This window comes from Mytilus californianus, unplaced genomic scaffold (assembly GCF_021869535.1).
Source record: "Mytilus californianus isolate M0D057914Y unplaced genomic scaffold, xbMytCali1.0.p SCAF_11, whole genome shotgun sequence".
Taxonomy (NCBI): domain Eukaryota; kingdom Metazoa; phylum Mollusca; class Bivalvia; order Mytilida; family Mytilidae; genus Mytilus; species Mytilus californianus.
The window spans coordinates 33,041,016-33,051,992 of NW_026262593.1; the positions used below are offsets into that span (position 1 = coordinate 33,041,016).

At 33.4% G+C, this 10,977-nt stretch overlaps 1 protein-coding gene across 1 annotated transcript in view; it reads left to right on the top strand.

Moving 5' to 3' along the window:
• The window catches only part of LOC127719923 (endoglucanase 4-like), a 29,885-nt gene extending 19,375 nt beyond the window's left edge, over positions 1 to 10,510 (top strand). Inside the window, exons 6-9 of the mRNA XM_052226296.1 lie at positions 3,057 to 3,201; positions 7,530 to 7,701; positions 9,564 to 9,736; positions 10,328 to 10,510. Coding sequence (XP_052082256.1) covers positions 3,057 to 3,201; positions 7,530 to 7,701; positions 9,564 to 9,736; positions 10,328 to 10,386 — 549 coding nt within the window. The 3' untranslated portion in view covers positions 10,387 to 10,510. The remainder of the gene's footprint in view (positions 1 to 3,056; positions 3,202 to 7,529; positions 7,702 to 9,563; positions 9,737 to 10,327) is intronic.
• Positions 10,511 to 10,977: the final 467 nt, after the last annotated feature.

The window sequence follows — 10,977 nt, forward strand, 5'->3', positions numbered from 1 at the left end:
ACCACCTCCAAACGTAGCAAATATGTTGTCAATCAAGAAATCACGTGATAATGTCAGTTTCAGAGTGATTTTCTACAAAGTACGATTTATCCGTCACTTAGAAAAGATACTTGTATCTACGTTGGCCATTCTTTATTTATGAAACAAAGCAGGACCAACTCTTTCAATTTGTCTGGAAGTTTAGAAAGGGGAATACTTGTGCAAAGTTGTAGAAAAGTCAAATGTTTAATACTATTGCAAGATGAAAGACTCTTAGATTTTATGTACTCTAACAGATCTTTTGAATATTTTAGTATCCACATCTGATTCACGCCGCCTCTAGAACAGGTAGTTTCACAATAACTTTAAAGCCCGGTTTTCTAATAAATTGATGTTAATGATTTAGAAAGAGGTTTCGTGATTACTTGGAAGACCCAGCAAGCAATATAACGTTGTTTGTAAGGACACTTATGTAATTTAGGTATCCAATACAGTGAAGGGAGATCCAGTTTGAAATTCCAAAGGAACATAGAACAGACCTATGATTATCCAGGATTTCCTCCTTGGTAAGTGTCGTGGGGGTATATGTTGATTTTCCAAGTAAATTATCAATACCTAATTCATTTAACAAGCAGTTTATGTAATGTGATTTTAAACACAAAAAGATGTTGTTTGGGTATTTATATGGGGGGGGGGGGGGGGGGGGGGGAATGACATATTTGTCATGGAGGTAGGACAGGTGCTTTGCAACATTTGGGTCTTTGAAGATTGATGTAGCATGTGTTTTCATAGACCCATTCAGTTTTATTAATTCTGATCTGTATCAACGACCACACAGCTTTAATCCATTCGGAAAGAGTATCTACGTCTTCTTTCTCGCGTTTAACCCATTGCCTGGTATAATCCTCGACTGAATCCATCAGTATTTTGAAGTTGTGTAAGTAATCATACAGCATTTATCTTAATTTTACGTTAAAAAGTCTAGATATGCTCATACATTTGTTGAAAAATGACAAAAAGACTTTCTTAAAAGGATTCCTCATTTCGAGTTGATCGTTTGACAACCCGTGGAATATACATATACATGTATGGTTGAAGTTTGATAATCAAGGGAAAAAGACTAATTCGTTATAAATCAAAAATAGTTTTTCCTTTTTATTTTCCTTCATGTATTCCGACAAAATAATCATTCTCGCATATTTTATTATCATTTTTGTAAAAGATTGTAATTTGATTATAACAGAGCAAAAACTTGATAAACTGTTAGGATAAAATTGAGAATGGAAATGGGGAATATTTCAAAGAGACAACAACCCGATCAAAGAGCAGATAACAGCAGAAGGCCACCAATGGGTCTTCAACACAGCGAGAAAAACCCGCACCCGGAGGCGGGCCTCAGCTGGCCCCTAAATAAAAATGTGTACTAGTTCAGTGAAAATGGACGTCATACTAAACCCCAAAACATATAAATGAACTAAAATTAAAAAACATACAAGACTAACAAAGGCCAGAGGCTCCTGACTTGGGACAGGCGCAAAAATGCGGCGGGGTTAAACATGTTTTGTGAGATCTCAACCCTCCCCCTATACCTCTAGCCAATGTAGAATAAAGAAACACACAGCAATACGCACAGTAAAACTCAGTTTAAAAGAAGTCCGAGTCCGATGTCAGAATAGTTAACAAAAGAAACTAAGCAAAATGACAATGATACATAATATATATTTAAATGGTATGATTTGTTTGTCTTTTCGTCTATAAAGATAATCCTATGTTTTTAAAGAAAGAAATGAAGAACAATGACACTTATAAATACTATATATATATATAACTAGACTAATTTAAAATATGACCCTTTTTGAGATTTTATGGGAAGTCTTTCCATCTTACACGCTCCGACCACAAAATTTAATGGAGAAAAGACAAAGTTCTGAATTCAAACACATTTTTTGACTAGCTATAACAAGTAAACAAATTAAGATAACGAATTACCCAATCGAAATGACAAACTAGTAAAGCGTGCTAACAGACAAAAAGACAAAATGAAGCGTATCCTTCAGGGCTTCCGTATAAAAAAGAATAGGATCATTTTATTTCATTATTTTGTTTTATTATGTCGCTATGCTTAGTACCACGCGGATGAAGAATGTTCATTTTAATGCGGATGTTTTACGTTTTTGCTGAGCATTTACGTCCGTTTGATAACAAATTGATGCTTTTCATGTGTTTTACTTCTATAGTTTGTATAAGTTATATATATATATATATATATATATGTATTGATGTCAAATCGAGTGGATTGTCCGTAATCGACTATAATCGGGCATGTGTGGTGATTCCAGTGACTGTCTATCAAGAAAAGAAAATTTAACTGCTTCGTTGTTTTTTGTTTGTTTTCTTTTTCTTTTTGGTATTTATTACAATTTATTATATGTTACCTTTAACTGAATATACTGTTGGCACGTTATATTGTTTGTTAAATAAATGTATTTTTTTTTGGGAGACGGATTTATAAAAGTTTTTCCAATCTTGTTTCCGAATCCCATATCTGAATTTCATGTAAAATTGTACTACTTCATTGTTATAATTTTTCATTGATAAATAGTGTTTCAACTAACATATGCGTAGGAGGTGATGGGGTTAAGGGAATAAAGCGCAAAAGTTTTTTTAAAAAGTTGCAAAATAGGGGAAAATATAAAAAAATACTGAGAATAATGGAGTGCTTAAATATGAAGAATAGAGAAAATGACATAACAATAAAAGAATACCGAACTAAAGACCCTCAGCCATATATAGAAGGCTGCTCGTTATTGCGTAATATTTTGGATACTACAGCTTATATAAAGTATCAACTTCTTAAAAGAATTCAATGAAACAAAATGCATGCATAGACAAACCTCAAGAAACTATGGAAATGTATGTATTCGCACATATGACTGGGTGTTTTCGGATGTTCTCTAGATTAGAGCAACCAGTATTATGACATTTATAAGCAATGTTTCATTCAAATTATCATTTTATAAAAAAATCATCATATTGATTCTCTAATATTTTATGTAATTTACTCTTTTTACATGTAGCTTCTTCTATGGGAAATAACTAAAGATGATAAATATAAAGCAAATATAGAAGCCTTCATAGATTCCTATTTACCTGGTGGGTCTGTTCCAATTACACCTTGTGGACTGTCATGGAGAGACCAGTGGGGACCTAACAGATATGCTGGTGAGATGTTAAAAAAAGGATAGGTTTTTCCGATTATCTGCCTTAGTTTGTGACGCGACTCCTAGGCGTCGTCGTAGAAGCGGTTGCATTTACAACCGTGAAAAAAATATAAACAAGATATACATCTATTTACCAGACCGCATATGATTAACGTAAACAAGAATGTGAAGGCGTACTTGACCTCGGCAAAATTATAAATGCTGTAAATAATAAAGTAACAAGATAAGGACTGGACATTAAAATTATAAGTGTATTGCAGGCCAGCAGTCGTGTCCTTAAAGGCCGGATCTGAACTATAAAATTTACCAGGTGGTAAGCAATTAAGCATATTTGGAATGAGGGGTGGAGCTAAGTTATAAATATCACATACAGCATCTGTTGACAATAACAACACATGGCTAAACTCACGTTTATCAGTGGCAATAATACTGTATTTCATACGTTACACCCGGGGACATACTATATACGAATACTAATCCCAGGTTACATATCGATTATAATCATTTGGTAATCATAATATTGATTATTATAACACATACATAAATAAAAATAAATTGTCTCGCCGGATTGAATGTGATATATCAGAAAAACCAGGTGCAATTTTATCAAATTATAGAAATTTCTGTGATCAGACCTATAATGAGACAGTCCTTAAATTCAACAATCCTCTAATCCGACGGTCCAATAATTCGACAGCCCGTTTTCTCCGACGCGCGGTTACTTGTCTCTGCTGAAAAAATATACCTATAGACATGTACCGTTTGATGATAAACTTTTTCACAGAGACGAGAGTTTTGTGCTTGTGGTTCGACTCACGTAAACTGCTCAAAATTGAGTGACGTTTTCGTATTACTTTTGTCTCCGCATGAATTGCGCTATATGCTATCGATGCGTCGGGCCATATGAAGACTTAACTTTGCGATTAAAATGGGCTGAAGAAGTTTTGAACTTTCACGGCCAATGTAATCATATTTTTATTAGGTGTTCGATTCCAATTTCTTTTGCCGTGAGAAAATTACTCTACATAAAACTACTATTATGCATATTATAACATCATGCTACGGCCCATGCTTAAAATAAATGAATGTCATTTAACCACAAAAGACTCCAACGTGTAAATTCAAAGCGATGATTAGTTGTTTTACAATCGTCATTTAGTGTTTAGCCAACTCCCCTCCCCGCCACCCCAAAACAGTGGTCTCGTATATTTACTTCCTGAATCTGTATTAGACTCTCTTATCCGATGTACATGTATATAATACAGTAAAATACAGTGTTACAGTATTACATTAGGGATGTATATCGGACCGTCGGACTACTGAACTGTCGGAATTTCGGGTTGTCGAATTATAGCTACGCTTCCGTAGGTTCTAGTAAACTATATTTGATTACCAAGCCCTTTGAAAAATCCTTTCTAATGTGTAAAATTTCATAATTAATGCACAGAATAATCTACTGACAGAGGAAAGTTCAAATCAAGTTACTGTATACGTCGTATAAAGGAAAGTTCAAATCAAGTTACTGTATACGTCGTATAGAGGAAAGTTCAAATCAAGTTACTGTATACGTCGTATAGAGGAAAGTTCAAATCAAGTTACTGTATACGTCGTATAGAGGAAAGTTCAAATCAAGTTACTGTATACGTCGTATAGAAGAAAGTTCAAATCAAGTTACTGTATACGTCGTATAAAGGAAAGTTCAAATCAAGTTACTGTATACGTCGTATAGAGGAAAGTTCAAATCAAGTTACTGTATACGTCGTATAGAGGAAAGTTCAAATCAAGTTACTGTATACGTCGTATAGAGGAAAGTTCAAATCAAGTTACTGTATACGTCGTATAGAGGAAAGTTCAAATCAAGTTACTGTATACGTCGTATAGGGGAAAGTTCAAATCAAGTTACTGTATACGTCGTATAGAGGAAAGTTCAAATCAAGTTACTGTATACGTCGTATAGAGGAAAGTTCAAATCAAGTTACTGTATACGTCGTATAGAGGAAAGTTCAAATCAAGTTACTGTATACGTCGTATAAAGAAAGTAAAATGAATATATACTTTAAGCACACAGGGCTACATATATGGACCATTAAGACGAGACTTATAGGGAAGGGCCCTTAATAGTAAGTTTTGCTGGGATTTGTCTGTGGATGCAGCTGTTTGTAAAACCCTTAAGGTTTTCAGCAAGAACTGGGACCCAGGAATAAAATATTTTACAAGCCTTACTTTTCGAAATATGAAAGCGCCGTCCAAAATAACCAAATATCAAACTAGGTGTTAACCTCATCAGTACGATCGAGCAACAGCTGATCTGTAGTATCTGCTGATGGGCCCCCCTTATGGAGATTCATTTATGGTTAATCCAGACTTTTTACCGCTTCCATTACAAATTTTGTCTAGTTTGGGGGACCGCGCCCCCTCCCCCTTTTTTCAAAATCCTGGATCCGCATCTGATGTGTGGATCTTCTATACAAAAAGAGGCAGATGCACTGTAGTCATCGGATTAATTTTCATAGATTTATTCAAGTTTTTTCACAGTCGTTTCACTACGTGTCCACATTCGTCTGCCAGTGTAATTTTACTTTCATAACAAGTTTTATTTTAAAAAAAAACGGATTGTGTGCAGTCGACGTACCATCCAGAAAAAAAATATCCGGACCATACAAACACCTGTTTATTCAAAGTTTTTCTGTTTATAACTTTGATCCACTCAAGTTTTTTTTTTGGTTCGTCAGAAGGCATCAAACGTACGAAAGCCTATTAGGGTCACAAAAAAAAATATTTATTTATGAGAAAACTATCGCGTAATTACGAGATAATCATTTTTTATCTCGTAATTACGAGATAATTATCGCGTAATTACGAGATAATTATCGCGTAATTACGAGATAACTATCGCGTAATTACGAGAAAATTATCTCGTAATTACGAGATAAAATTACATACATATAAATATATATATATATAGATATACAGATCATGATAACCCTTCCGGGGCACATGATAAAACGCCCGTTTTTATTAGCTCAACTGACCCAAAGGGTCAAGTGATCTTTTCCCATCACATAGCGTCCGTCGTCCGTCGTCGTCCGTTAACTTTTACAAAAATCTTCTCTGAAACCACTTGGCCAAATTGAACCAAACTTGGCCTTAATCATCCTTAGGGTTTCTAGTTTTAAAAAATGTATCCAAAGACCCCGCCCACCAACCAAGATAGCCACCATGGCTAAAAATCGAACATGGGGGGGGGGGGGGGGGGGGGGGGGTAAAATGTAGTTTACGGTTTATATCTCTGAAACTAAAGCATTTAGAGCAAATACGACAGGGTAAAAATTTTCAGACGAACAAGACTTCCCGTTGTTGGGATGCTGCCCCTGAATTGGTAATTTTAATGATTATTTTTCAGTTTTTGGTTATTATTTTGAATATTATAATAGAAAGATATAAACTGTAGGAGCAAAACTGCTTAGCCAAATAAGATCTACAAATAAGTCAAATGACCAAAATTGTCAATTGACCCCTTAAGGAGTTATTGCCCTTTAAAGTCATTTCTGCAATTAAGTAAATTTTTTCAATCTTTTACAAAAATCTTTCTCCTCATAATCTTCTTGGCCAAATGAATTTTTATCTCGTAATTACGAGATAGTTTTCTCGTAGTTACGCGATAATTATCTCGTAATTACGCGATAGTTTTCTCGTAATTACGAGATAAAAATATTTTTTTTGTGACCCTAATAGGCTTTCGTATCAAACGAGACTTGTATGGAATTTAACCTGTGCAACTCATTGTGTAATCCACATATTGATTTTTTCCACATCTGAAGTTTTTTAAGATTATTCGTACAACTATTAACTACACATAAATGCCTCCACCTTTTTTTATAACTTTCGGCAGTATCCGTAGCAAAATAAATAAGAAAATGAAAGAAATACATTAGTTGTAATCTCGGTCCTGCCTTTTTATTTTTCACTTTATTCGGTCCTGCCTTTTTTTTTATTAGTTTATCCTGACTTTTTATACATAATTTGTCATCCTGCCTTTTTTTTTGCCAAGTTGCTCATCCTGCCTTTTTTTTACTCAAAACTTATGTCCTGCCTTTTTTTCAAATTTCATCCTAGCCCCCTCCCCCCCATAAAAATCAAATGGTAGCTCCCTTATTTGCTCCCGGTAAATAATGGTATGTATAAAATGATAAAAAGGGCATTGATCTCATATATCCTTGTTAGAGATGAATGTATTTCAAATGTACATGTATTATAATAAAACGTTAAATAATGATATTAACTTAAATGCAAGATTTTTAATTAATTATCAATTCTAACTTGTTTCAGGTAATGCTGCTTTTATTGCCGTTATTGCTGCTGCTGACGGGATTGGTGGCGATAAATTTAAGAATTTCGCCATGTCACAAATAAACTACATACTGGGTGATAACAATTATAACATGAGTTATGAGATAGGATTTGGAAATAATTATCCGATGAGACCTCATCACAGAGGAGCGTAAGTTTCATATATTAATTCTGTGCTCCCCGATCAATTGAAACATTTTGAAATATCTAAATATCAGATGCGAATCCTGGATTTTTAAAAGGGAGCGCAAACAAGGCAACGTTATGAGTAGCCCCATAAGACCCCAGAAATGCACCTCTATTAAAAATGTCATGAACAATGCCATTTTGGAAAATTTCTCTCCAAAACGCATTCCCCTAGCAAAAGAGTCGATGAACAGTTGTTTATCAAGTTATTCGTATAACCTTTTTTCGTGGAGAGGGATACAAGGTATCTTTTTGTCGAGCCTGCGACAAAAGTCGCAAAAGCGAGACATAGCGATCCTACATTCCGTCGGCGTCGTGGTCGTCGTGGTCGTCGTCCGGCGTCGTCGGCGGCGTCCACAAATATTCACTCTGGTTAAAGTTTTTGAAATTTTAATAACTTTCTTAAACTATCCTGCATTTCAACCAAACTTAGACAGAAGCTTGTTTATGATCATAATATATTATCCAGAAGTAAATTTTGTAAAAAAAAAATCCTGTTTATCAGTATTTTACTCATAAACGGACTTAGTATTTCTGCCAGTTAACATTACATTCACTCTGTGGATAAAGTTTTTCAAATTTTAATAACTTTCTTAAACTATCCTAGATTTATACCACACTTGGACTGAAGCTTGTTTGTGATCATAAGATAGTATTCAAAAGTAAATTTTGTTAAAAAAAATCCTGTTTATCCGTATTTTACTTATAAATGGACTTAGTTTTTCTGCCAGTTAACATTCACATTCACTCTGTGGTTAAAGCTTTCAAAATTTTAATAACTTTCTTAAACTATCCTGGATTTGTACCAAACTTGGACAGAAGCTTGTTTATGATCAAAAGCTAGTATCTAGAAGGAAATTTTGTAAAAAATTATTTCCTGTTTTTCGTATATTACTATTATTATAAATGGACTTAGTTTTATTCAAGTTAACATTATGTACAGTCTGCAGTTAAAGTTTTTAAAACGTTTATTAGATTCATAAACCTTCTTGGATTTTTAACCAAACTTGGACAGAAGCTTCTTACAATCAAAAGATAGTATCTAGAGGAAAATGTTTAATAATGTTTTCTCCATTTTTGTTGAGCTTTTGACTAACAGCAAAAATAGGCGAGACACTGGGTTCCGCGGAACCCTTACGAATTTTTTTAATACGTATACACTCTTTTCATATGGCAAGCCGTTGTGGAATTTATTCCCTATTTATTAATATTAAAAAATCATTTTTTAATATTAAATATTATTTTTTAATATTAATAAATCGATTTTTTAATATTAATAAATATTTTTTAATATTAATAAATAGGTAATTTTTAATATTAATAAATGGGTTTTATTTATTAATATTAAATATTCGATTTATTAATATTAAAAAATAATTTGTAATATTAAAAAATAGATCCTATTTATTAATATTAAAAAATCATTTCATGAAGAGAGTTTGTAAAGTGATTTGTTCTTTTTCTTTTACTTTTTTGTTAAGAATAATTATATACCCACTAGGAATATGTTATAAAGTTTATGCAAGATCGTTTATAATTTATACGAAAGCACGCGAAAATTCTGTTCGAATCAAGTGAAATCTGTCTTTATAATTATAAAATTTCCCAATTTATTCAAGAAATTTTAAAAGCTAATTAATTATAATGATTATTAGAATACATTTTACATCTTCCAACACCACAAACCAAATCAGAGATGCAAAAAAGGGAGATTTTGGATGAAGTTCAATAAAACAGCAAAACAAAAGACATCTTAATGACTCGTTTTAACTGTATAATTCAAGAGGAAAAAAATATATGAATTCAATTTTATTCTCTTTGATTTAGTTCATGTCAACAAAATAGATGTGTCAGCCATTCCGAAGACAATCCAAATACTTTACTTGGTGGACTTGTAGGTGGACCAGGGCGTAATGACGATTATCAGGACAGACGTGAAGAATTTGTCAAAAATGAAGTGGCATGTGATTACAATGCTGGTTTCCAAACTGCATGCGCAGGTAATTTATTTGTACATTTGCATGTACAATGATCATGTCTCACTATGTAGAAGTGTTTACTTATTACGTCGCTTATAACTGATTATAATGTTATATCGATGCAGAAAGAACCATTCCATATCTTGATATTGTAGGATTCGGATATATGTCCGTTTAAAAATCGATTTCCTTTTCTCAAATCTAGTTTGGTTTGACGATGAAAATAACCCTCTTTTTATGGCTTTTCCCTGATCGGCGATCGTCTTATCTGCTTTGGTCTAATTATATTCTTACTATAATGATAGGCGTTCAAAATGATACATCTTTCATGTCGTACATTTAAAGTTGATTTTTCGTTTTTTCAGACGGGATATAAAACAAATACCAAAATTGTAAACCCTACATGTAAATATACAGCAAAGTACAGGCATGAACAATTTGGTTGCATATTCAAAATTCGCCATAATGTTGTTAGAACCCAACACTTTAAACTGTAATACTATGTATTTGATTGGAGGACTTTTAAAAAAATTACCAGACAAATAAATGCAGGGGTAACTAGCCCTGCTTGTTTATGCTATCAAATAATAACATTATTTCTTTTCTATACAGGTCTTTACCATTTTGCAATCAGTAACCAGCTGCCTCCATCTCCACCTTCGAAATGTTGAGTTTTATTATTAATAAATATAGAAATACTGTCGACTCTCGATATCTCGAAGTCAGCCGGAACAGAGAAATATTTCGAAATACCCATAGTTCGACTCAAACGAATACCAGAAGTTTAACAGACCAAGGGAAACAACTCTTGATAAGCTTGGTAAAGGCTTGTTTTACCCTTGACATTAATTATAAAATAAAGTATCCTTAAATCGTCACTCAGTAATTGGGGGTGGCGACTCACTGGGTCAACCAACTCGATTTTTAAGGAGAACGAAAAGATCAGTTATAATTAAATTGTTTGTCGATTTCAAATTACAATGGAGTATAAAGTTCTCAACATCTTCGCCAGCCAAGGGTTACGATCATGATCACTCTTGGGCTATATTACTGTCTTAAATCGTAATGTATGTTTGGGCGAGTGGTATATGAGGTTTATTGTAAAGTTCTTTCATTTCAAAATATATATTGCATAGAATTATTATTGCCTGCAGAATGTTTCGTTATCCTTGAAGTATTAAAATCAACCAACGTTTGGCCGATCTCACTGTTGTTTAAGTGAAATGTCAATTACATTACGACCTTCGTCACACCATAGCCTT